At 47.0% G+C, this 27,560-nt stretch overlaps 1 protein-coding gene across 3 annotated transcripts; it reads left to right on the top strand.

Moving 5' to 3' along the window:
* Nucleotides 1-582: 582 nt before the first annotated feature.
* On the top strand, nucleotides 583-27,349 carry LAP3 (leucine aminopeptidase 3). Of its 3 annotated transcripts, none has more exons than XM_054999317.1 (13): nucleotides 583-744; nucleotides 5,449-5,564; nucleotides 6,303-6,357; nucleotides 9,759-9,864; nucleotides 13,706-13,865; nucleotides 16,466-16,630; nucleotides 18,552-18,710; nucleotides 20,080-20,204; nucleotides 22,303-22,391; nucleotides 22,544-22,646; nucleotides 24,281-24,360; nucleotides 25,482-25,591; nucleotides 26,795-27,349. In XM_054999317.1, exons 1-13 carry the CDS (start codon nucleotides 646-648, stop codon nucleotides 26,988-26,990), a joined length of 1,563 nt encoding a protein of 520 aa, XP_054855292.1. In that variant the 5' UTR covers nucleotides 583-645; the 3' UTR covers nucleotides 26,991-27,349. The 3 variants fall into 3 exon arrangements, with proteins under 3 accessions (XP_054855292.1, XP_054855293.1, XP_054855291.1); XM_054999318.1 differs by lacking the exon at nucleotides 583-744 and adding an exon at nucleotides 2,833-2,935; XM_054999316.1 differs by lacking the exon at nucleotides 583-744 and adding an exon at nucleotides 3,854-3,989.
* Nucleotides 27,350-27,560: the final 211 nt, after the last annotated feature.

Below are 27,560 nucleotides of genomic sequence, written 5' to 3'. Positions count from 1 at the left end.
TTGTTTTAATATAAGAGACAATTTGTTTCACTTCAATAAGGAAGCAGTTAATTCTCTTATTAGTAGAGGTTATATAAGAGAAGCAATTAATTGTAATTTATGTGGGGGTGCGCACCTCACCTTGGCGGGCCCCATAGTTAGGGTTGCCAGCTCTAACCTGGGACATTCCTGGAGATCTTATGAGAGAAACCTGGAGAAAGTGGGGTTTGGGGAGGAAAAGAACCTTGGCATGGCATAAGTCCATTTTCTCCAGGTGAGCTGATCTCGGTGGCCTGGAGACCAGTTGTAATTCCGGGAGATCTCCAGCCACTACCTGTGGAGGCTGGCAACCCCACCCGTAGTCCCTGCGGGGCCCTCGGGGGCTTCAGCCCGAGGAATGAGAGGGCCCCGCGCTCCCCTGTTCCGTTCGGTCACTCCAGGCCTCCCTTCGGCCAGCTGGGGCTGGGCACAGCTGCTGGCCACCCCTCCCGCAGCCGCCCGCGCCTCTGCGCGCCGCTTCCCTCCCCGCCGCCCTCCCTCGCTGGCTCCGCGGCTTCCCCTTCCTCCGGCCGGGAAGCCAGCGGCGTGCGCCGGCGGGTGACCCGGGCAGGGGCGGGGAGCGAGGGCGGGCGCGCCGGAAAGCCTGCCACCCGGCGGAGGCGCGCAATGCTTGTGCCGCTGCTGGCCGCGAGCAGGTCGCTCCTCGTGCCGCTCCTCCGCCACCGCCGAGGCGTCTCCATGGCCGCCGCGCCGCCGAAGAAGCAGGTAGAGGGGCGCCCGCGGAGGCCGGGCGGGCGGGGGGCTTCGCTTCTGCGGGGCGGCCCGGAGGGCGGGGCGGCCGCCTTCAGCCCTCGTGGCCGCAGCCGCTGCCAGACCCCTCCGGGCCCCCCTCGAAAGCCGGCTGGGCTGGGGGCGCTTGCAGCGTCCGCTGCGCAGTGGAGCCACGTGCCGAGCCCAGCAGTCCTTCCTTCGGCCCCCCCTGAACCCACTGCCCGCCAAGCCCATCGGATCCAGCAGGTGGGACGATGCGAAGGGGGTGAAGCAATGCAGTGGAAGAGCGGGAGGGGCTGGTAACTGCGGGCGCGCGGTGGAACCTCCGGATGCCGGGGCAGTGTACCTTTGCCTTCGGTACTTTGGGGGCCAAGCCACAAGGAAACAGGGCCGTCCAAAGGGCTTATTGGGCCCGGGGTAGTCATGTTGCGGGCTCTGCTGCTGTCCCCAACAAGAACCCAGGCTTGTGTATACCCACCCACACCACACACATATACACACACACACACACACCCGCTCCCCGGACCAGATGCAAGAACTCTTATTCACACAGATAACAGGGCAGAATGCATACGCTTTCTCTACGCTCAGAGTACTTATTCTGTTACACACCCTCCACTGTGGCACAACATTTAAACTTTGCTTTGCATAAATGTGTAATGTTTTAATTATGGCTCATCACTTGTCTTGAACCTAGAGGAAAGGAGATTGATAAAGGTTTTAATAAATAAAATAAATGTATTTGTTTCCCTGTGGTTGGGAACAAGTCCCATTCTGCCCAGTCACATATCGAGATTCATCATCGTCTTGAACTCGAATATATGATTTCCTCTTTTGAATGCAAACTTTAAACAAAACACCAAGAAGTCTGGCGAGTGTCCTGAAGAAAGAGACAGCACTGTGTGAGGGAGGTGAGATGGGGTGGGGGTGGGGGAGTCCCAATCCCACCCCCCATAGTTCTGCAGAGAAGGCCTTTTGTCAAATTCAGCAAGGAAATTCTTTTATTTTTGAGGTATCAGTGGCCCGAACTCAACGGGAATGTGTCAAGTTGCCAACTCAACCGGCCAAAAGTTTATTATCCTGATCAGAATATCCTCCTTTTATCCCATTGCTGGAACATAAGGAAAAAGAAGTTCATTAGAAAAACAAAGGCCTTTTTTGCTGTATGAGCTCAAAGGAGTCCAAACTGCAAAGTCTGATTTGCTCAAGAAGATAAGGCACCCCGAATAATACACTTAGAGAGCAGTCCTAAGCAGGGCTTCCCAGAATCCTTTTCGGTGGGGCTTACTTCCAGAAACGCTTCCTTAGGATTGCACGGTTAGGTGCTTTATCCCTGAGCCTTTTTGAACTTTTTCCCCTGAGCCTTTTTGAACTTTTTCCCCTTGGGGACCATGTCCAGTTAGACAGAAATGGTGCAAAGTTTGTAACCCTTGACTGGGGACGTGGGGGGTGGGTGGGGAGGTCATACCACTGGCTGGAGGTGCTTTATCCCAGGTGCTTTATCCCAGAGCTCTTTTGAACTTTGTCCCATTGGGACTGTGCCCAGTCAGACAGAAAAGGTGCAAAGTTTGTAACTCTTGACTTGTGTGTGTGTGTGTGGGGGGGGGGGTTGTCATGCCAATAGCTTGCGGGGAGGGCAGGATATAAATTAATTAAATAATAATAATAGGCGTTGTGCTATAATGACTACAGTGTTAAACTTTTGCTGGGAATAGCTGGGCTCAGGTCGTTGTATGGCCCTGAATCTCCCTGTGTGCTTTTCTCAGCGTTGCCTACTGATTGAAGGTGGAGGATTCGTGATGTGAGGATAGAACGGGCTTAAGCGGCGTCAGTCCATCTGCGTGGAACTAGAGCAGAATGCAAAGTGGACGAATAAAGACTCGAGAGATCCGTGTGGCGATAGCCGCTCACTGGCCCCATGCCAGGCTGTGGTCTCTGTGGACTTCTGATTTGGTGGCTGCTTTGCAGTTGGGGATATATCTGTCTAAAGGAGGCCTGTCCATAGAAACCCGAATTCCCGTGATCAGGAACACTGTTTTGACCCCCAAATAGTACTCCTCTTGCAAGGAATGCCTTTCCTTTGTGAAATCCCCGCAGCCTCTTCGCGCAACCTAATTGCTGGAGCCAGCAAGGGAGATTGCCATCTGTGCCTGGAGGTACACTGGCGTGGATGCACCCAGTGGAGGTGCGAATTTGCATCTGGGTGGGAGTCCGAATTGCATCATGATGCTTATCTCGAACCTGTTGAACCAGCTGAATCTTTTGATTCAGGCAGGGGTGGGTGTCTGGCCGAGGGCAGGTAGATGTGGTGAGCAATCAGAGCTGGATCGGGACCCCTCTAGTTAGGGCGCTGGTTTTCTGCTGGTGGGCAGAAAACCAGTGGTATGTTGCCCCGTGGCACCACCACACTTTTTGTTTTGGGGTTCTTCTGAAAGAGGTGGAGAGAGTTAGGGAGACAGAAAAGCGTGCCCAGATGCAGAGGAGAAACGATAGTGTATGAGAAGGTCTGTGGGGTTCTCTTCTCCTGCATGAAAGGTTCCACTTGCCTAAATCTCTTTTAAAAACACAAGATTAATCCCTGCCTGCTGTTTGTACCTGGTCACTCTAAAGAGTGAAGGAGAAAATCTGGGCACGAGTAGTGAAATGTTGTCGTTTCAGGTTATACGTGGATCCTGCATCTAAAGAGGAAGAGGATGAATGCTCTTCCTTGCTGTCAAGGGCAGACCCTTTTTGCACAGGTTCTGTTGACATGAATGGCGGCCGTTCCACGGCGGTGGGTGGACTGCTGTGCCAGCAAACCACGAGTGTCCTCCTTTACTGGTGCCTGGCATGAGCCCCCGCCCTTCTTGGAAATGCCACTTGCCCTTCTTGGGGCTTTTCCTGCACGTGCCTGGGCTGGAGAAGGCAGAAAGTGGGTCAAGGATATTACCTGTCCCACCTCTTTTGGTTTGGAAAAGTGCCCAGCTCTGTTGGCACTTTTTCAGTTTTGGGGGGGGGCACTCCCTATCTGGCAGGCCAAATAATGACTAACAAAGGGAACTGGGCATGCGGGGAGCGGTTCAGAAGGCTATAAAGTGGCTGCCTTCTCTTCTGGTTCCTAGGAGTGTGTGTTGTATAGGAAGCCCCAGCAGCTAGCCATGCAGTGGGCACCTTTCTTCTTCTTTTCTTTACTTCCTTTCTCTTCCACCTTCCTCGCAGAGGCAGCTGGGCCATGCACTGCCATAAAAGGTGCCAACAAGGTAGGCTGGCTGTGGGTGGTGGGATGTAAGGCGGAGTAGCCACGCAAGGCCTCAGCAGGGTACGTATCAGGGATACCTTAAGTGTGCATAAAGTGGCTGTTCTCTCAGATCTGCAGGTGGGCCCCTCTAGGATCTTTCATTATATTGTTATTTCTGCCTGTAAAAATTGGCGTTTTAGGAACAGGCATGGGTTATTGCGGCTTTTGTCAAACCAAAGTGAAGCTCTTTTAAAAGTCTCCAAGCTTTTGATCTGCTGGAAGAATTAAGTTGATACCTGATTATCTCCAGTTAAAATGAATGGGCTCAGCTTTAACTTGATCATACTTTTATCTGTCCGGAAAGCTTTTGGCAGTAGGGCAGAACAGAAACTGAGACAGAAGCACATTTTTATTTTTTGTTGGTTAATGATCAAGTTGGGCAATGTTGTAGATTTGTTGCAGCAGATGCTCTGGCTCAATATCTGCCTCTGTCTACTTTGCTTTAACATCTTTCTTGGGATAAAATGAAAAATTGCAAGAAGTTCTGTGCTTCTTTCGCCCACATTTGTTTTTGAAATCGAATACAGTCCCAGTGGGCCAAACGTGCCTGGTGAGAGTTTGCTTGACCCTTTTCTCTTTGGTTGCTTTTTCAAAGCTTAGAATCCCTCTCCTGCTGCTTTGTTTTATTTTGGGGTTCTTCTGAAAGAGGTGGAGAGAGTCAGGGAGACAGAAAAGTGTGTCCAGATGCAGATACCGTGTGAGAAGGTCCAAAAGTGAAATTTCATACTGGGGGGGGCGCAACTTTGAGTTGAAAAATAGCCATGCTTTGCTTCTGTAAGTACTTGGACAGTGTACAAGCTGGATCTTTGAAAATCGGCAAGTGACATTTGCTGCGTTAGAAAACAAGCTGTCATTCTAGTCCATCGTTCATGGTACTGTTGTGTTTCTTCCACTTGTTCATGTTCTCTCTCTTTCATACATACCATTGCTAAATGTTATAGGTAAACAAGCAAATCTGGATTTCTGATAGAGGTTTGATTGCCAGGATGTAAAGTGAGCCTGACCTTGTCAGATATCAGAAGCTAAGCAGGGTCGTTCTTGGTTAGTACTTGGATGGGAGACCTCCAGCGGAGACCAGGGTTGCAGAGGCAGGCAATGGCAAACCACCTCTGTTAATATCTTGCCATGAAACCCCCACCAGGGGTTGTCATCAGTCAGCTATGACTTGAGGGCACTCTCCACCACCAAAGCGCTAATCCAGTATGTGACTGTTTTCAGAGTCTGGCTCCATAAGGAACAACTTATCGCATCACATCCGTATACTCTAGGCTGTTTTCCAAACTGCATTTGATCTGTCTAGCAGCTACAGCATTGTGCTCCTGCAAACTGCCCAGAGCGGGGTGTGTGTGTGTGTGTGTGTGCAAATGTCAGTTGCAATTGTTTCCTGGGAGAGTATCTTAAGAGCAGTGAACTTCCTTTAGGGCCTTGTCCTGGGAGTCTACACCACTGAGAAAGACGAGAAGGCTGCTCAGTTTACCAAGGCAGGGGATGCTTTTGATCGAGTCGTGTCTGGGAAGCTCAAGGAATTGCTGTCAGTGTAAGTACCCAAATTGATTCCTTCCCATGCAGTAAACTCATTGCATGACATGAGAGTATCACAAGATAAAATAGCTAAGGGTAATGGTCCCTTCCCACCCGCTCGCCTGCTTCCGTTTTGCTGCCTTACCATTTTGTTTCTTTTTTATCCTTTTATCCTGCACTCTCCTCTCTGCCAGGCAGAAAGAGCAATGGGTGTGTGTGTGTGTGTCTTTTCCAGCCCCTCTCTCCTTTCTCTCTCCAGCTGAGTTAGCTGCCCCTCCTTTCTTTCTGGTGGTGCTTTTCTGGATAGCAAGAGCTCCAAACAGCTATCCCTGAATGGAACAGGGGAGCTGTCTGGCCTATGGGGGGGGGACAGGAAAAGCAGGCACGTTGCTCATCAAGGAACTCAGCAATAAGACCCAAGGCTAGCAAATTATATCTGTGTTATTGGAACTTTCTGATAGTTCTCAAAAAAAAAATTGCCGTGTTCTACAGGCTGCAAAAATGCCCGCAGTGGAGATGTAGCAACTGAGGCTTTTATGTGGCGGTGGAAAGCAGTTCCTTCTAGAGTTGCCGTCTTTCTTGGCCCTGCTTCTCTGGCTCAGCCAGCAGTTCTCTGTGGATGGTTCTCTGTGCTCTCACAGGCTTCAGTGTCTAAATTTTATAGAGGAAACTTTTGTCAAAGTCAAGGGAGCAGGCCGGCCTGTCTTTTTTCTGCATATGCATTAAAGGACTCACAAACGTGTTTGTGTTCTAGCTCGGGGCCTCCACTGAAGAAAGGGAAGGCACGGATATTTCACAGCTTGCACCAGGTATGGGGTTTATATTTGCTTTGGCATATTTCCCTCCCCAAGCTGGACTTCCACATTATTTCCTTTGTAAGCATTTTGATGCTTGTGCCTGTGGCACTGTTTTAATACCAAAGATATTGAATGGAGGCATGCTGCTTTCTTTTGTGTATCATTCTTTGAAACTGGCAGGGCTCGTCTTCTCACGACCAGACTAGATGTGAGAGTGGCAGAATCCAATTTGCCACTAAATCCTGACAAAGTGGGAGAATGGAGAGGGGCCCAATTAAAGCAGAACGTGCGTGGGCACAAGGAGAGAAGTAGAACCTCCTAACAGAACTACCTAAGCCAAGAATGAGTTTTACTCAGGAGAAAGACAGCAAAAGCAAAGCAGCTTCAGATAGGGCTAAGGCAAGGGGGGACTTCCTTTTACACAGACTGAGCCCCCTCCCCCCCGCCCCACATACACACATTTTATGGAGAGTCGGCAGAGTTCAGCTGGTGCCCTCTTTCCATGTGCTCTTGCACAGCTTCTACTACAGGGAAGGCTTCAGGCCCAAGAAAGGAGAAAAACTGCCAACTAGGCACTTTAGAGTTAAGGAGGGAAGTTAATCGGTTTGTGCTGAGTGTGCAGGATCTGTGTGGAGTACTGAGAAATGGATGGAGGATTTGGAACTGAATCTGGCCACGTCAGGCAACCACTAAAGGCTGCATCAGCACATCTTTGGGTATTGCGCTGTTCTTGCGCTATAGCACTCAATAACTGGATTTTCTTGTCCACCTAGGAAATCCAGCTGCAAACAATTACTGTAGGGCACTATCCAACACTGTGGGAGTGCAAACTAACACGCTCAATGCTTTAGATCTCCCTCCTTTCTCCCATGGCGGTATGCTGCTGCTGCTGCTGCTGGGTAGCTCTTGTGAAGTTAAGACCCTTGTGCTTTAGAAGTCTCCTTTAAACTGGGCGTGAGTGGGACAGCGTCCTGTAGTATTTCTCCTTGAATCTTCATTGTACACATGAGAGCATACACTAGACAAATAATGAAATCCTGAACTCAGAAGCAAAAGTGGAATACATGATGTAAACCACCCAGAATATGTAAAAGTAAGTTGTGAAGTTTTGGGTCAGAATTCAGGAATCCTACAGTATTCAGGGCTGCATTGCCTTTTTCAAAAACCCCTGACTTAGTGATACAGTTGAAAGTTTTTAAAAAGCTATTTCCAGCAGTATAGTAGTATAGTTTATTGTTACGATCCGAGATCAGAAGGCAAAATCAAAGTCATTGAGACATATACATTAGATTCAAGTCATAGATGTAAAAATATAGGATATTGATATAAAAATGTAATGTACATAAAATATGGTTCTTAATTAAAATGGCTAGGATAAAACCATATTCTTCTGCCTAATTAAGCATGCCAGGGCAATAAATCTAGCTACTTTAAAAGATATTTCATTATAACAGTCACCAAGCAAGAGTGAAATATAAAATTGATTTGATCTACCAGGGTAATTGTGCAGAAGTTGAGTAATACATACATTCCAAATGTTCTGGTAAAACTGACAGTATAAGAGGACACACTCAATAGTTTCTACCATGGACAGAGACGTTTCTCATATGCAGGGCTTTTTTTCTGGAAAAAGAGATGGTGGAACTCAGGACCGCACAATGGCGTCACTTGGGGTCAGCTGGAACAAGGGGGGAGTTTTTTAAAGTTTAAATCGCCCTCCGCAAAAATGTTCACATGGCTGGTGGCCCCACCCCCTGATCTCCAGGCAGAGGGGAGTTTAGATTGCCCTCCGTGCCACATGGCGCGGAGGGCAATCTAAACTCCCCTCTGTCTGGAGATCAGGGGGCGGGGCCACCGGCCATGTGAACATTTTGAAGAGGTGCCGGAACTCCGTTCTACTGCATTCCTGCTGAAAAAAATCCCTGCTCATATGGAATGCGAGCATATCTCCCATCCAGAAGGGCAGAGGGGAGAACATTAAGTCGAGCAAGGGGAAAAGCTCTACGATGTTTGGGGAAATCCAACATACGGAGATATGAGGGCAGAACAAAGTTTTGGTTGTAGTTCCCCACTGCTGGGACAAGGTGAGCTCGAGATCTAGTCAGTTGGAGGGGAATGTCCCACAGTCTCTGTTTGATTATTGTTTTGGCTCCTTGATAGCCCCGATGTAGGAGTGCTGTACTAGAGAAACCTAAAAGTTGCAGTTTGTCCTGTATTGCTCCTATCCACTCTGATCGAAAGCTATCTGCAAAAATTAAGGAAGTTAATCTAAGGGGAGAAAAGTTTAACCTCAACCAGAAACAGATAGCTTGCAACCAAATCCGTGACTCTGGTGTTACCAGGCCTGCCTCTGGTCTGAGCAGAGCATTGGGCACACACCAGGGTACTCCAGACTCCAAACAGGGGTCTTAGAAATTTTGATTGAAGATCTTACAGCATAAAATCAGAACAACAAAAAACTCCAAAGGAAATGTTTTTTAACTAAGAAGAGTTTAACTCTTTTTAGGATTTAACCGAGTTTCCTAAATGTTGAAAGAGGGAGGTCCTCTATTATTTTGTCTGTAGCTCCCACAGAAAAAGTTGTGCTCCTGCTACTGATTTCATCTCGGGAGCATAAGGGACATGGAACATCCTTGCCTCCCCTAGTCCTAAGCAAGCAGAGGGACTGTTATCAGGAGAGGTGCTCTCTGGAGGTACACAGACCCCAGTTCAGGAAGGGCCTAAAATTAAGCCTCCTGTTCGCTTTGTCTGGATTTGCTGTGTCGTTTTGGGCCTGTCTGTGCCCAAAATGGTGGGAAGGTAATACAGAAGTATTGTTTTTGTTTGAAGATGGATTTGCCTCCATCTTTAAAAATATTCCTCATAATTCCATTTTGGTGTAGTGGTTAAGAGTGCAGGACTCTAATCTGGAGAACCGCGTTTGATTCCCCACTCCTCCACTTGAAGCCAGCTGGGTGACCTTGGATCCGTCGCAGCTCTTCCAGAGCTCTCTCAGAGCCAAACTACAAGTGACGAATGACACAGGTTGGACACTTGTCAGCTTCCCTCAAGTTTTGATGGGAAATGTAGGCGTCCTGGTCTTGCAGCTTGGCTCTCTGACTGCTGTCCAACGGACTTTTCAACTGTCACTTGCCCAACATTCCGCCAAGCTGCCTACATTTCCCGCCAAAACTTGAGGGAAGCTGACAAGTGTCCAACCTGTGTCAGGCGTCACTTGTAGCTTGGCTCTCAGTCCACCCACCTCACAGGGTATTTGTTGTGGGGGTAATAATAGCGTACTTTGTAAACCACTCTGAGTGGGCATTAAGTTGTCCTGAAAGGCAGTATATAAATCGAATTTTGTTATTGTTGTTGTTATTATTATTTTAAAAACTGTAAGACTAAATCTTTTTTTCTCTGCTGGTTTTCTGTAGAACTTCTCAAGTGTGGTAGTTGTTGGCTTAGGGAAGAAAGGAGCAGGCGTGAATGAGCAAGAAAACTGGAACGAAGACAAGGAGAACATCAGAGCAGCAGTTGCAGGTAAACTTTCAACCTTTACTTACATGTCGTTGTGTAATCTTTCAACACACAGTCCGAAACACAGTTATGTGCTTCTGAGGCCATTGAAGTCCGTGGGCTTAGAAGTGCATAGCCCTGCTTAGAATTGCGCTGTAAACTGGTGCATGTTTCCTTCCCTTGGGCATGGTCTGGCAGGTACCTTTGTAGATCCCCTGGTAATGTATAAATTAGCTTTATAAATTTATTTGCAGAACAGCATTAAAAATAACCTATTAAATGATCCTATTAAATGATTCAGTACCACGTTCTCTTCACATCTGTACATGAACATGTAAATATTTAATGGCATAATTGCAGCACATCTCTAGATCCACCACACGTTCGTCTGTGGCTTGTTTCATTGCTGATATCGCTATTTTTTTTTTAAAAAAAGGAAAAGACCACCTCATGAGACTATACTCTTTTCCTGTTTCCTGGCTTATGAGCCAGCGTAGTATGGTAGACTGAGTGTCCTACTAAGATCTAGAAGATCCAGGTTTGAATCCCTAGTGTGCTATAGAAGATTGGACTAGTTACACACTCATCCTAACCTACCTCGCAGGGTTGCTGTGAGGATAAAAATGGAGGGAAGGAGAATAGTGTAAACCTCTTTGGGCCCCTACTGGGAAAAAAGGAAGAGTATAAATGAAGTAAATAAATAGATGCTTTTCAACCACACTTTTCAGGCTGTTAGTTTTGAAACTCTACAGACTTGGCTGTCCAGTTTGAAAGCTGAGAGAGGAAATAGCATTGTCTCAATTGCTGGTGTTCAGTCAGATCCTTCTATTTAGGCTGTGATGTGGCCTTCGGCCTCCCTTACATCTCTGTGCCTGCTAGAATGCCACTAGAATGGTAACTAGTTCGGGTAGTAAATTCCTGTTTACTTTGCTTGTAACTTAGAAATTCTTCTTTTGGGGGCCTGCATCATTTAAACCCTTTGGGTTGGAGCCAACCAGCTTTTTCACTCATGAAACAGAGAGGAGGGGAAAGGCCCCTTTGACCCTCTCAAAGGCTCTGCTGGGGATTATGGGTCAGTATGGACAAAAGCTATGTGGGATGGGAGTTGTAATTAGGAGGAGAGTTGGAAAAGACTGATGAGTGAAGGATCTAGTGGGATCCCAGCCCTGTCTAGTTTCCTCACTGCAGAGATTTTATTAAACGCTGTTTGGTTAGGCTAATTAATAAAATCGCTTTGTAAATCAAACTGATAACAAGGAATGCATGCCGGTGAAAATTTATTGATACGGTTTAAAAAAATGCAAATTAAGCATTAGTTTTATGGCATAATTTAAAATAATGGCTGTACCTTGGCCAGTTAAAATAGCTGAGTTACCTTTTTTCTGTGTGGGATGGCTGAGCAGGGCAGAATCACTTGAGGCAAAAGTTGCAAGATAAATGCATCCAAAGTGCGCTAATGGATCATGGATTAATAAATACCTTTTCCTTTGAGGTGCATTATTTGCTGACACAAATGGAATTAATTATTTCCTTACGTCATACCTGAGCTTGATCCGCTGAAAACTTCTCTCTTTCTCTTCCTCCCACCCTTGGGGTCCTCAGTGCTTGTTACACTCTGTTCTGCTGAGCTGGTCACAGTGCCCCAGATTCGAAGTTTCTATTCAAAACGAGATCCAATCTCTCACACAATTGGCTAGATTTATGAACCCAACTGTTTTCTTAAACAGAACAGCACGGTGTATTGTCGAAGGCTTTCACGGCCGGAGAACAATGGTTGTTGTGGGTTTCCTGGGCTGTATTGCCGTGGTCTTGGCATTGTAGTTCCTGACGTTTCGCCAGCAGCTGTGGCTGGCATGTATACAGAGGTGTAGCACCACAAGACGGAGATCTCTCAGTGTCACAGTGAACAGCACGGTATTTTAGCCCCAGCAAAGAAATCAAGTAAAAACATTGGTAGCTGTTTTCACTTTAAAGCAGACTTCATTTTAGTAGCTTTTAAACAACCAGCTTTAGGCACTTCAGGGAAATAACCTTGAAAACAAGCAGGGATCCCCCCCCCCGGAATTCTTGCTTTGTATTGGAAGATTATCCTGGTATATAGTTCCCATGTCTGGAACCCACTGCTTTCTTCGACCCTAGCCCCCTTACCCAGCTATGGGACGATGACAGGCACGCCGGGAGAAGGTGGAGGGTAGGCACTGCGGGTGGCTGGGGGCCAAAGGATGCCACGGGCCAGCTGAGCTGCAGAGCGGCGCTGCAGCAGAGGGCCACCAAACAGCTGAGCTGCACGGCAGCAATCCCTGGCTCCGCCGAGCCCTGCCGCCGCTCAGTAGCCAAGCGGCAGAGACAAGGCGGGCTGATCTCGGGTGGGGCCGCGAGCAAGATGCCCTGCTGGAGGGGGTGGGGTGGGGTGGGAGGAGGCAGGGAGCCAGCTCTCCATTGGGCACCGACCCGGGGAAGCGGGAGGGCTCCTCTCTGACGGATGGAACCAGGACCAATCCCGGGAGGGCACCCCAGGTGTTGGTGGTGGGTTAAACGGGAGGGGAGGAACAGGGAGCAGGTTGGCTGCCCCAGGGAGGAGGTGGACTGGATGGGCTATAAAGGGAGGACTCCCTATAAAGGGAGGACTCCCAGTGAAGCTGAGGAGGAGAAAGCTGGCATGATTGTGGAGCAAAGGCAGAGGCAGGTCACGGCACAACAGGCAGGAGGAGGAATCAGGCGGTGCAACTCCCTCCCCTGCCTAATCTGAGGCTGAGGGAGACCCTCCCACACACGCGGCTGGGAAGACAGCTGAAGGGGGGGCTGGTGGGCAGGGTGGCGGCCCACATACCACACTATGTTTTCAAACATGGGAACAACTTACAATGCAATATGCTTTTAAAATATACTCATAGGAAGGCTGCTGTATGGATAGTACAGAACCCAGAGTTCAGACATAATACAAAACCATGGTTTATTTACTTACGGTTAGCTTGTGAAACCTGCAAGTTGGATACAACACTTCTTAGGATTTCTTTGTTAATTCCCTTTGCGCTGGTCTGGCCAGGAGTTTCTGTGATATTATCATCTCATTCCGAGGCATCAACGACACCAGCTGAAACTACAGGGTGGTGGCCAGGCAGTCATTGCAGAGGCAGAGAGCATGTCTGGTCATACCCAGGGATGCTGAAGAGGAAACTAGCACCCATAGTTGTGCTTAAGTGTGCTCCTGCTGTGTTGGGGAGAGTAGAAGCAATCTTTTGGTTTGGGATGATGTCTGTCTCTGGGTTTCTCCTTCCCTGGCTTGCTCTGAGTTTCCACAGGCCAGGCGGTCCCTATTTAAAGAAACATGATTCTGTTGCTTTCAGTGAGCAAGTCAAAAAGTCTGTTCTTCAAATTAATTTAAAGTGCTGGTGTGCCATTGGCACTTTAAGTAAATTCGAATAAAGTGCAATAAGTCAAGCAAATTAAAATTCATTTAAGGTGCCAGTGGATTAAGTGAATTTGAATTTGCTTAACTTACTGCACTGTATGAAATAGAAATTCATTATCTTTGTAACATTTTGTAATATTTATTCGTTACTGGTTATTTGAATTATTGTCACAGGAGGCCCTTGGCATCAGCTTGTTTAACCACCTTAGCAACTCTCCTCAGATTGAAGGGCTCCTTTTCCAGCTGGAAATCTTCTTGTTTCTCAGCTATAACCCATGAGTCCTAAACAGAGTTACACCCTTCTAAAACCATGAACTTAGAAGTATTTAATTCTGCTTAGGATTGTTCTGATGTCTTAGCCAAGTTCTGACGTGGCTATGGCATGGGAGGTTCTTGAGCTGCTCAATTCTGGGGTTGTCATTTAACAGAACATAAATATATTTTGTCGTCCAGCTGGATGCAGGCAGGTTCAGGACTTGGAGTTTCCTTATGTGGAAGTGGACCCTTGTGGAGACCCGCAGGCTGCAGCGGAAGGAGCCATCCTGGGACTCTACGAATACGACGAGTTTAAGCAGAAAAAGAAGCCAGCGATTGAGGTTCAGCTACACGGGAGGTGATTAGTCAAGAAAATCCTACTTGTATAATGCAGAACGGTCCACGTTCTTCAAATTTACACTGATCTTGGTGGTTACTTTAAAATAGCTTGTTACAGGTCTTTATCCCATTGCAGTAGTTTGAGACTTTCTTTGAAGATGGTGGATTAAACAAAGCGCTGTTTTGTTAGACTCTTACAACAGTAGTCTTAGATCCATGGGCTGAGATGCTCAAGTGGATTGTGGAATCCTACCTGCTTCTTAGAAGGACCTGCTGCTGGAGTGCATGCGTAGAGAGCATGGGTGTCGGTGCCTCCTGCCTCCCCTCATACACACACGGAGAGAAGCGGCAGGATAGTGAGATGAGGTCCATCCTCAATGGAGAGCGTTTTCTCCATGGCTGTGATCCTTGGTTTGTACAGTACACTTCCTGGTGCCCTGACCTGGACAGCCCAGGTGAGCCTGATCTCGTCAGATCTCAGAAGCTAAGCAGAGTCAGCCTTGGGTAGTAATTGGATGGGAGGCCTCCAAGGAAGACCAGGGTTACAGAGGCAGGCAATGGCAAACCACCTCTGTTAGTCTCTTGCCATGAAAACCCCCACCAGGGGTCGCCATGTGTCAGCTATGACTTGAGGGCACTCTCCATCGCCTCACCTCCTGGTGCTCAGCATGTGTTTCCTCAGCCTGGATTTGTGGTTGCTCTGTTGTCCAGGGTCCTTGCTTGGACACTGGTACGGTCATTATGCTGACTTCCCTTCTTCCTGTCACGTGACTCTGATGCCACATACTAGTAGTTCGGTGAGTCCTGGTTCTGGAATTGTTGAAGGCCAATGCTGCACAAAAACTGACAAACAAGTCTTGCATGTATCAATGAGTGGGGGCTTTTCCTGTGCTGGCATGCTTAGGACAGTGTCTTACTTAGTACTGGCACTAAGCAACTGCATTGTGCCTTAGGCTATGCAGTTTCAGTATGTTTGTTAATCAGAGGTTCAAATCCTGTCATCTCCCAGGCAAAAGGAGGGCAAGGATCTGAAGCCAAAAACATTTGCTCAGAGTGTGAACGCATGTCTTGTGTGCATAAGACAACAGTATGCATAATGTCTCGGGTAGGAAGAACTCTGTCCGAGACCTGGAAGAGCAGCCGCTGGTCAGATCAGAGCAGACGGTCCTGGGTCGAAGGGACAAGTTTCATGTGTTCATAGCAGTCATATGATTAATACAACTTCTTAACGCTTTTTTTGTCTGAGGCTCAGAACTCCTTACATTGTCCTCACGTGACTAAAGGGAATTTGGGCCTGATCAGCAGAGCACAGGAGGCTTTGGGGGTCTCTAGGCTGATTGTGATGGGTCCATTTATACAGTCCATTTTTACCTCCAGGTACCTAAGAGTGGCATGTGTGGCTCTCCCGTCTGCCATTTTGTTTTCAGTTGCTCAGGCTCAGAGAGAGAGAGTGGCCCAAGGTCTTCCAGCATGTTTTGAGGCAGAAGCAAGATTTGAACCTGTATCTTCCAGATTCTGCTGTAGGGGTCCCCAACCTTGTTGAACTTGTGAGCGTTGTTAAGGTTGTGGATGCCACAATAAAATAGCTGCCTTGTGGGAAGGGGGGACCAATCACAAAATGGCTGCCATGAAGACTGGGAGGTTCCACAAAAGATTAAGCGGTTCTAAGCCAAACATCTTCCTGTGACGGAGGCAGGTGATGCCTCCAGGGCTCTTCGGAAGCACCTCCTATTCCAGCAAAGTTGAGGAGAGCCAGGATTGTCCCTTTGCTTTGGGGAAGAAGCATAAATTTAAATCCAGCCAAGAGGCAACCCTCGTCCAGCCAAGATCCAAACAGTAGAGGGAACCCCCTCGCCGAGGAAAATAATCATAAACTACCACTAATCCACATATATACGCAGAATTTTTCCAGTTTTATGAAATATTACATTAACTCGTGCAAAAAACGAATAATAAAGTGCTGATATGCTCCCAATAAAGTAGTAGCAAACCAATATATCTCGCTACATCGTATCCAGTAAATACATAAATACCCTATATCCAATCAATACAATATATTCAATAAATACAATAAATAGTGGCAATAAATATCAGCATTTTATTATTATTTTTGCACGAGTTAATATAACATTTCATAAAACTGGAAAAATTCTGTGGATAAATGTGGATTAGTGGTAGTTTATGATTATTTTCCTCAGTGAGGGGGTTCCCTCTACTGTTTGGATCTTGGGGAAGAAGCAAAAAGGCACCAGGAAATATACCGGCAGGCACCGTGTTGGGAGTGGCTGTTTTAGTCCAACACTTTAGCCGCTGTCTCTTGATGGGTCACAAATTGTGCATACCCAATACAGAGCCCAGTCAGCCACCCCTTCCCCTCAGTCTTTGTATTGCTAGGAGCCCAATGACCTTCTTAGGGCATTGCCCTGCCCTGCCCTGCCCTGCCTTGTGTTTCTGCAATCTGTATCCTGTCCCAAGACTTACCACCACCTTCGCTCCCCTGGTTCTCCTTTGGGTGAACATAAGGCTCTGAAATCCAGTTTCCTATGGAGAGCCGCTGAATTCCAGAGCCGTCTACTTTGCGAGAATATTGCAGGTTGCTCCTTATGTATTTCCATTTAGCGATGGAGTCGAAGCTTGGCAGAAAGGCCTTTCCTACGCCCAGGGCCAGAACTTGGCCAGAACGCTGATGGAGGGCCCAGCCAACCACATCACGCCTACCAGATTTGCTGCTGTTATTGAAGAGAAGCTCAGAAGTGCCAGCAGCAACGTGACAGTCCATATAAGGTAAGCTCAGTTCCAAATAATGTCCAGAGACTGCGCCGCCAGAAGAGTGCCGCTTTTTTATTCTGAGCCTGTGGCGGGTTGAGGCAGCTGGAATGGACCTCTGACCTCCCTGAACCGCCCTGCTGTACAAACCTAATGCGCACTCCTCTGCAGTGACAGCACTGGGGAGCAGAGGTGTGTTTGAGCTGTGCTGGGGAGGGCCAGAATCCCGTACTTCACCTATGCTGTTCCATAATGGGGTGATACAACATCTACTCACTTATCTTAGGATTTTCCAGTTGTTACCATGTTGCTTGGAAAACCACAACAGCGAAATTGGAGCATGAGTTGACTGGAACCTTGCAGCTGTCACAAAATCCTGTAATAGTCTTGGAAGTCTTTTTCTCAGCTCCACCTGGCTAGAAATTCCTCAGGAGCTTCTGCATCCAGCGCTGTGATCCACCCAATCAGACAGAAGTTTTTAAACTGTAACCCTTTTTAACTTTAGCCACGCATACTTGAGTTTTTTCCAGAAACTTAGCAATCTAGTGGGCGACAGACAGCCTCTCACAGAATTTTTTTCCTCATTCATGTTCTTAAGGTGCGTTATCAAGAAAGCAGGCCAAGGACGTAATGATCCTTTAATTACAAATGTGAGCTGTGCATGGGTTTGGAAAACATCTGGAAGCTGCAAGTTTATTATATACATTTGTTGGTCTGAGACTCTTGGCTGCAACAGACAGCCTCTCGGGAGTGCTTGTTGAGGTTTTAAAAAATTGTATCCAGCTGTTTCTTTAAACAGCCCCAGTTTGTATGGGGCATTATCCAATTTTATTCTTGCAGTACCTCTGTGAGTTAGGTTAGGCAAAATGGAGCAACATCTCCATTTATTCCAGGGCTCAGTAGACAGTATAAATGCAACAGAAATCCTGGTAAGAGTGAAGGGTACAAACAGTTTTGTTTGCCAGGTGGCAATACAGTGGAATACATATGTGGCCAGTCCCAGGTCTTTTCATAACAAAATACAGGACAGTTACCAACTTAGGATGCTCAGTTAGCGAGTGCACCCTCCAAACCGTCAGATGGCTGGTATTCCTTCCTTCAGATGGAAGTGAGACTCCAGTTCAAGGCAAGGCTCCGCAACTGTGAAGCAAGCAGGTTACTGGCATTCCCAGGGTGCAGTCACTCTCTGTTTTTTTTCCTAGGTGAAATATCCCATGTTCCGTAGTATCCACATGCAACTGTCAGGTTGTTTTTGCTTGCTGCCCTTCTTCCCCAGACGATCTTTTATAGCCATCTCTTCTCCTTTCCTATCTTTATTCTTCTCCCTGACATTTGCTCGAACTAAATAAAAGTCTAGGGTACAGGGTCGAGGTATACATTAAAGCAGTTCCCTAAAACATACATTCTGTAAGACATAACAATGTCTGGGGAAAATGAACAAAAATGGAACTTTCCTTTGAGACAGCAACATCGGAAAAACTTTAAACTGTTCAGAGGGCTGCTTCTCGGATTTTTTTCTTCCCCACCATATTTGGGCATTGATCACTCCCCCTGCCCCAGTTGCTCTGTAATCCAGCTGCAAATCTTGTCATTTAATTTTGTTTTGGGTTAGTGAAAGTCACAAGCATTTAGTTTTGACACATTTGCTGAAGAAAGAAGACAATAAAAGGGGACTGTGATCTTCCCCTTTTCACCCTGATTTTGAGGTGAGCCCACAGACTATTATTTCTGTGCCAGTTGGCAGCTGAAATTACCTTTAGCCAGGCCTTTCAAGTAGCTTGAATTGTGACAATCTCCAGGCCAAAGATGAAACTGAGTCTTTTGCTGCTCAGCCACTATATCAGGGAGAAATAGGAGCCTTCCTTTGTAGACCAGCTGGGTGTTCAATTTGTGCCCTTTCTAGTACGTTGTCAGTGACGGGGCTTAATCTCCGTTTCAGGGATCGGGCCTGGATTGAAGCCCAAGAGATGAGATCGTTCCTCAGTGTTGCCAAAGGCTCTGAGGAACCCCCAGTTTTCTTAGAGATTCACTACCACGGTAGCAATGATGCCAAGGAGGCCCCATTGGTGTTTGTTGGGAAAGGCATCACATTTGACAGGTGAGTACTTGGTAGCTAATATTTGGAAAACAAAATCTGAAATTTTGCCAAGAAAAAACCCTTCCAGTGTATTACATATTTGAAAGAGAAGCTTATTGGCCAACACGGTGGGCCTTTTCCGCAGGCAGCACCGATTTCAGTGAAGGACATAAACTTAGAGGCCTTTTGGGATGTGAACAGACTCTTAAATATCTGTTGAGTTAGGAGATTAAATATTTCTTTGTCCCCAGTGCAGAAAAGTGATCCAGCCAACTGATTATCTTAGATCCATGCATTGTTGGAATGATTCTTTATTGTTTTAAATTGTTCTAGCCCTACTATGATTGCCAACTGCATTTGGGGCCTAGAGAGCTCCTGGAATTACAACTGATCTCTAGACTGCAGAGATCAGCTCCCTTGGAGAAAACAGATTTAGAAGAGTTAGCCGTGTTAGTCTGTAGTTGCAAAATAGTAAAGAGTCCAGTAGCACCTTTAAGACTACCCAACTTTATTGTAGCATAAGTTTTTGAGAACCACAGCTCTCTTTGTCAGATGCATCACCAGCTTTTGAGAACCACAGCTCTCTTCGTCAGATGCATCTGACAAAGAGAGCTGAGGTTCTCGAAAGCTGACGATACAGCTGATGAAGAGAGCTGTGGTTCTCAAAAGCTTATGCTAAAGTTGAAGCTTTTGAGGCATCGTTAGATGCATCTGACAAAGAGAGCTGTGGTTCTTGAAAGCTAATGCTACCATAAAGTTAGTTAGTCTTAAAGGTGCTACTGGACTCTACTATTTTGGAGAAAATGGCTGCTTTGGAGGGTAGACTCTATGGCATCGCATCCCTGCTGAATCCCCTCCCCAAACCGTGCACCCCCAGGCTCCAGCTCCAAATCTCCAGGAATTTCTGAACCTGGAGTTGTCAGTCCTAATCCCTGCCTTCTCTCTCAGAAATGAAGGCCTTGTTCCCATATATAAGATGGTTATTTGGTGCCTTCATTTGCCTCAACCTGGCAAATGGCAGATTTGAGAGCGTCAGAAAGAAGTGCCACTGCTCGGAAATCGCCTCTAGCCCCTGCCTCTTTCACGTTATGAGCAGCGGGTTCCAAAACGAGTTCCTGGCTTGGGCCCAGTGCTGCTGGGGAGTGACACCTGTTCACTGGCTTGACACACAGACCGAGAAAGGAGAAGTTGAATGGGGAGGAGAGAGATGGGAACAAAAATGGAAGCTCCTTGTTTGGAGGATTTATGTCATGCTTTCCACATGTGTGTGCTCTTTTGGGGAGGACCAGTGCTGGCAAAAAGCAAGAGGTTGGGGGGTATGTTGAACTACTTGGGAATCAGCCTTTTCACTGAACGCTGGTGGTGCGCCTGTGCACTTTTGTGTTCCCAGTGGCGGCATTTCCATTAAGCCCGCCTCTGGCATGGATGCCATGAGGGCTGATATGGGAGGAGCGGCCACTATCTCCTCGGCCATTGTGACGGCTGCACAGCTGAAACTCCCCATCAATTTAATTGGTAAGTGAAAGGGAAGGGGGGATGGCGAAGTATATAATTTATTTACAAAATTTATTCCCTCCCTTTCTGCCCTCATCAGGGCTACCAGGGTGGTGGAGAGATTTAAAAAAAACAATAAAAAAACCTGTCTTAAAAACTATTAAAACTCAATAAAAATCATGAAAACAATTAAAACCAAACTAAAATACTCATACAAAACCAATAGCAAAACATAAGCGCAGGAAGGAGGGATCCGTGAGAGAACACTGGACGAAACAAGTCTTTGCCCACTGGCAGAAGCAGCAATAGAAAGGAAGAAGTTCATTTCCCTGGAGACAGACTTCCTGTGTTTTGTGCCAGGACTGAGAAGGCCTTCTCATGGGCTGCCACCTGCCTAATCTCAGGGCCAAGCTACAAGTGATGAATGACACTTGAAGGGCAATCACTACGTGATCAAGTGGAGCGCAAGTGAACAGGGAGGAATAACCCTGAGGGCCAAGCTACACGTGACGAATGACACTTGAACGGCAAGTGGATTGAGTGGAGGGCAAGTGAACAGGGAGAAATACACTTGCCGTTCAAGTGTCATTCGTCATGTGTAGCTTGGCCCTGAGTCTGTTCACTTGCCCTTCAAGTGCCATTCGTCTCTTGTAGCTTGGCTCTCAGACAGCAGAAAGCAAGTCAAGGGATTAATTATTTAGCTGTCACTCACCTTGCATACATGGATCGAGATTCCGCTGACCTGTTCCACGAACAGTGCCCAGTGATCTCCTGTGGCGCAAGGCACTTTTCTCCTGACACAGGAGGCTCTTCTATTGGATGAGAGGATTCTCCCACTAGCAAAACAGGTCCATGGGATTCAAGTCATGAAGCTGCCTTACGTGGAGTCACCTAGCCTAGTATTGTCTGCTCTGACAGAGTGGCTCTCTTGAGATCTCAGGCAGGCATCTTTCCCAGCCCTGTTACATGAGATCCTTTCTGTGGAGATCCTGGGACCTCATGCAATCAAAGTGAGTAGTCTAAGTGAGGAGTAGGGTTGATGAGAATGATTGACCTTCCACATTTCCTGCATACTTGTTCTCTTAACTTCGCTGCACTGGATAAGTAGGATCTAGCAAGGAAGACAGGCTGTATGTTTGAGAAATGAGCCTCCATTGGGACAGTCATATTAGAAGGGCCCCAGTTCACCTTCAGCGTAGCAATGTATGGAAGGAAGCCTCTCAGGGCTGGTAGTAGCTGCAGTCTTTGAAGTCCTCCTTTATCCATCTTGTTTATTTATTTTACTGCACTTATATTCCGCTCTCCCTGCAAGCAGGCTCAGAGCGGATCACATCAAAGTATAAAAACAAGGTAGCAAAATAGATAAACGATTCCATCTCATAAAATTCAGCAACATTCATATTGCACAGTCCTCAACAATCAAAGCCCATGGGGCGGGTGGCGAGCTATTAGATGTTATACAGACCGGGAGGGACAATGTCCCCAGGATATTGGGGACAACCAGGAGGCTGGTTAAAAGTGGGGGTCTGCTCACTTCAACCACCGTATGCCTGGCGGAACATCTCTGTCTTACAGGCCTGATGAAAAGATAATAAATCTTGCTGGGCCTGCATCTCCACAGACAGAGAGTTCCACCAGGTTGGGGCCAGGGCTGAGAAGGCCCTGGCCCTGGTCAAGGCAAGACAAACCTCCCTGAGGTTTGGGAACCAACAGCAGATGTTGCTCTGCTGAACAAAGGGCCCTCCAGGAAACATCTAGTGAGAGGCAGTCCCGCGACGGAGAGAGCCATTTCCCTGTCCCAGATTACTCTTTCCTGTTCACCAAGACAGCAAAACCTCCAAGCCGTGGCTGTGCTGCCGTGACAGCTTGTGGACTTTGGCAGCTTCGTCCTTGGTGAAGAAGAGGGCGGGCGGGTGGATTGGGGAGCAAAGAGGATATCATGGGCAACCGTACAAATCCAGTAACTGGACACCAAAGGAATAATACAGCTTTTAGAAGACAATGGCAGTAGTATAGGCTTTGATGAGCCATGCAAATTGTGATGGGAAAACAAAACACAATTGCAGGGATCTTGATCTCCATTGGAACTATAAACAGTTAACTTTTTTTTCAATCTCAGGTTTGGCACCCCTGTGTGAAAACTTACCGAGTGGGAAGGCGAACAAGCCTGGGGATGTTGTTAAGGCCAGGAATGGGAAAACGATTCAGGTTGGTATGTTTTAAGGGGCTGTTCGGCATAGATCGCCTGAAGCAAGCGAGGGTCAGTCGACCTTGAGCCGTGAAATAATTCTTAGGATGATCCAGTAAAAATAAAAATAAAAGATCTAACCCTTTCTCTTTTGTTCCTCTGATCGTGACAGATTGATAACACAGATGCCGAGGGAAGGCTGGTCTTGGCTGACGCTCTTGACTATGCACATAGTTTTAATCCAAGGGCCATCATAGATGCTGCAACGTTAACAGGTACCGTAAGCTTTCATTTGTTTGCGGTTTCCCTCCTTGGTGGTCCCAGAATATCTGCTAAACAGCGAAGTACTTTCTTCTTGGTACATAGAGGCTGCTTCCACACACATTGGATAATCCACTTTCAGTACTCTTTAGTGAACATTTGGAACTGCTTTTCCATGAGAGAAACAAAAAATCCACTTCCAAAGTATTGCTAAAGTGCATTGAAAGTGCATTATTCAACGTGTGTGGAAATGGCCCGAGTCGTCATTCTCAAAAGGGAGCTTTCTATAGTCCGGCTCTGTGTTGCCAATTGAGCACCAATGACACAGAGAGCATGTTTGCGTGCATCTTGCATGATAGGTGGTTGCACTGCCAGGTCTCCCTCCCAGGATTTGCTCTGCCAGCACATGAGTTCTGAGAAAAGGTTGCAAGTGCTAGGCTGGTGGTGTGATGCCATAAAGCGTGTGGTTTTTAAACAACGCAAGTTTTGTGCAAGCAGAGAGGCTGCTGGTGCTAATGACAAGGAAGACACTAGTCTTCCTTGACAAATTTCTTTGTTTTGTCTCCTACCTTTATGCTATCATAAAGCTTGCATAGAATGGGAGAACTCCCATCAGGCACTGAGTATGGCCAGACTCCCTTTGCTCTGGTCAGATTGCTGCACCATGAGCCTTTCAGTCACATTCTGAGATCTTAGATGCTGGTCTTCTATTTTTTTACATTTTACTTTGTTTATACCCCGCCTTTCTCTCCAATTGGCCTGCTGTTTCTGTGAGGCACAAGGGGTGTCCAAGTCTTTGTTCTCCATCATCCCCCGGGAGGGGGCCCCACAAGGCGCCGGAAGTGAAAAGAGGAAGGGATTTCCCAGCGTCGTCGTCGTTGTCCTTAGTTCCTCCCTACTGCTGCAAAGGGAGAGAGCAAGCGGGCGCCTCCTCACGGGCCTGCTCCCAGGCGGATACTGAAGGCAGCGTGGCAAGCTGTGCCTCCCCCAGGCTGCTTCTGGCCTCTTGTGAGAATTGCTTGCCTTGCCAAAGTTCAGGAGCTGCTTCAGCCATCTGTGCAGCCAAGCTGTGCCCTGCTCTCCTGGAGCTCCGGCCGCACAGCTGTGGCATCTGCCTTTCAGTTTAGGCCCAGCCCACCTCTTCCCTGTCCTTATGCATCAGCCCCGTAACTTGGGGGGATTTCCCCAGCCCCATCTTGCTGACCTGCCGCAGCACCTGCTGGCTAAGCCCCTTCCCTGGACACATCCAGCGACCAGACCTCAAGCATGCAGACTGCTCACACCAGGAGCAAGAATAGTTTCGTGTGTGGCCCGGGTTCATTGAAGGACTGGGCAGCATCCATTGCTGTGGCTGAGCAGTGAGGGAAGGGGAATAAGTTCTCTCTCTCTCTCTCTCTGCTCCTGTCCCGCAGCCATTTTTCCACCTCCTTTGTTGGCTGGCTTCCCACCCTCCTTATGGTTTGAGGGGTGGGGAATGGACAGTTCTCAGCTCTGCATTCTGAGCTTTCCTGTGAAGTAAATCGATCAGGTGGTACCTTCTATTCTGTTTTATCAAAGTGTGACTAGCATTAGAGGGAGCAAAAGAGATGCTCCTGCCACCCCGTGGGAAAAAACAGATTCGTAACCTGGGCTCTGTAATGTTCTCCAGGTGCCATGGATGTCGCGCTGGGATCTGCAGCGACTGGAGTTTTTACCAATTCGCACCAGCTGTGGAATCAACTGTTTGAGGTCAGTCGCAGAACAAATAACTTCATGGCCCTCAAGAGGAGGAGAGAGACTACAAGCTTAGAGGCCTGAAAGAAAAGAGCAGGCACATCTGTGGAGAATAAATCAGTCAGTAGCTGTTAGCCATGGGAACTAAAAACAGAAATAGATTCTGGGGGTCATACGCCTCTTCAGGAACCAGATCTTGGGGGAATGTTACCTATCCTGTCGGTGATCCTTCTGCACGGAATCTAGCTGGGGATGAAGAAGTGGACTAGATACTCTTGGGTCCAGTTCAACAAGGCACTTCTTAAATCCCTACCTTTCAAAAATGTAGCAGCTCTTCAAATTCCTTTATGCAGCTGAAAAAGTAATGTGATTGTAAACGTGTGTAATAGCACAGTTCGAGCAAGCACCAGAGACCTCTGTTACTAAGACTCATATTTCTTAGACCTCATTTGAACATGCAGGAGACAGAGGTTGTAAGAATGGCTGGCACCCCTCTGGACTTGCAGGTGGGTGGAATCCAGTGCCAAATGCTCCTTTTGTATTTATAAAAGCTAGAAAACTAGTACAGTAAGAGGAAGCTGCCTCTTTGCATGCTGTGCTGGCTTTCTTTTGGCAGGGAGCTTTTAACATGGGGGAGCTGTTCCAAAACACAACCCTCTGGCTCATCATTCCAACACTTCCTTTCACTGATCTCATTCTCCAGCATGTGCAAACCAAGCGTCAGTCATACGTTCAAGAGGCATTTGGGCACTGGAAGTTAAGAGCACCTTTGACTGTATCATGTACCCTGAGTGCCAGATAGAAAATGGAAAGCAAATTGACTATTTGTTGAGCGACATAACGTGCCCAGAGACATTAGCCAGGGAGCCGCAGGTCTGAGATCTTATTTCAAATCAGAACTGTGTCCAGTACTGGTATATAAGTTTTAAACCTACTGAGTTGGATCTGACCCCCGTTCTACCACTCTATCGAGCAAAGTTGGAAACTCTCCTCCAGCCTAAGGAGCTTTCTTCACTCTTCTGTTGGAGGTTGGAGGGGAGGCTCAAACTTTGCTCAGAGGAGAGGTAGGATAGGGGCAGGATCCACCCCATTGATTTCTTGTAGCTCATGCAGCAATACGGTTGGTTCCTCTGCAGGCTAGCATTGTGACTGGGGATCGCGTTTGGAGGATGCCTCTTTATGAACATTACACAAAACAGGTTACGGAGTCTCAACTTGCTGATCTCAACAACATTGGAAAATACAGGTATGTTGCTAACACAGCAATCCACAGTTGCTGCTGCTTCATGAAACTGGTCCTCCTAGTCTGAGTGTCAAACAGGAATAAGAATGAGAAGACACAGTATATGAGGAGAGAACTTTGAGAGAGTCTCTGTATCTATTCACACTGTGGAGGTGGAAGCCTGTTGCCTGGATTTGCATGTGGGTGGGACAGAGGCTGGGGGCAAAGCAGGTTGGCCCTTCAAGGCCTGTTTAGTTCAAGAAACCTACTTCTGTAGATCAGAAGCCGTGGTTTGGTGTCACGTCTGAATTGATAGTCAATGGTTGGGACCCTCCCTCTGCCTCCAAAAGCTGCTGCCCCATGGAGATGGGATTGAAGCCAAGAATGGGAACGTAAAACAGCTTTTGTCCATGGCTTGCGCATCTGAAATCTGAACCCCTGGTTTGGGTTCTATACTAGTTGGCTGGCAAACCATGGTTTATCGCATCTCTGGTATCATTTCAGCGCAGAATGATCTGCACTGGTTTCTCATCTGTTTCTGGGCAGTTTTTCTGGGCACAGTTTTTACCTTTAAAGCTTTAAATAGCTTGAGGCTGAAGTACTTGAAGGGCCACCTCCACCTATATACCAGCCCATTACCCAAGAACTTCCTCACAAGCTCTGCCTTTTGTGTTCCTGTTTTCAGAGGTGAGGTGGTTGGAGACCAAAGATGGTTTTTTTTCAGTGGGTAGCACCTCATCTGTGGAATAGCTACCCATGAGGCTTGCCTGGTACCTACCCTACTGTCTTTTAGGTGCCAGGCCAAAACATTTTTTTACCCATGATCTCGTTACATCATTTTTATAGTCTGCTTTTAACTGCATGAGACTCATTTTAACCTGCTCCATGTTTTAGGTTTTTATGCCCTGTGTTTTTAATGCTGAGTTGAAATTAATAACTTACTGTGCTTTGTTTTTTATTGTGTTTTATTTTGTAAGCTGCATCAGGCAGGTTCCCTGGAATGGGAGCATAGAAATTTTCTAAATAAATGTCTCAGTTGAGCTTGTATGGTGTAGGATTCTTCACTCTTGAGTATCTAAGGGAGCTTTGTTTCTTGAAAGCTATACCCTGAAAATCTTGTTGGTCTTGCTGTTCTACTGCATACCAACATGGCTACACACCTGAAACGATAGTCTCTCTTAAGTAAATGGTTAAAGAATAACAAGAGTAATACTTATTTCCTTTCAGATCTGGTGGTGCGTGTACAGCTGCTGCCTTCCTGAAAGAGTTTGTAACTGCCCCTCATTGGGCTCATTTGGATATTGCTGGCGTTATGGAAAATAAAGATGAAGTTCCATACCTTCGGAAAGGCATGGCGGGGCGACCTACACGAACTCTAGTTGAGTTTGCTACTCGTCTGAGCCAAGACAAGAAAAGCATCTAGAGAGTGGCTAGATCTGTGATTGTGTAGCCTCTGGCCTTAAAGTCAGTTCTTTAATTAATTTTGAAACCGATTCAGAAATGAGCTAATGTCCCTGTGAATGTAGATTATCTACTAAAATACCCAAAGGACAATATGAAGTTTTCTGCATATTTTTTTTTTTAGAAAAACGTTGGACTACAAATTCATTTGTAAAAGGCTGTCACCAAGCAAAGATCTCTTCCCCCCCCCTTTTTATTATGCCAGCAAAAGACATCCCAGAGCTCTTTTAAACATTTAGTATTGAAGGAGCAATCACAAGCAGACTTTGTAACCCAGAACTATAAAAGTGTCACAGGCAATAAACTGAACTTTGAAACCTCCTGGGTCTTGATTGATAACCATAGCTTTAAGTAGGTTTGTTCTCAGCTGTCCTAGCAAAATGTTGAAAGGGAGAGAAGCTAAGCTGGAATCTTACTATGCCTGCATTTCTCTTTAGTCAGATTTGATATAACTACTATTAATGGAGCATCATCCACAAGCACTTTTTAAAAAAATTTATTTATGTTTAGTCCACCTTTCTCACTGTAGCTG

The sequence above is a fragment of the Eublepharis macularius genome, chromosome 15 (assembly GCF_028583425.1).
Source record: "Eublepharis macularius isolate TG4126 chromosome 15, MPM_Emac_v1.0, whole genome shotgun sequence".
Classification (NCBI taxonomy): domain Eukaryota; kingdom Metazoa; phylum Chordata; class Lepidosauria; order Squamata; family Eublepharidae; genus Eublepharis; species Eublepharis macularius.
The sequence above is the reverse complement of the archived record's forward strand: the minus strand, read 5'-3'. Positions and strand labels throughout refer to the sequence as shown.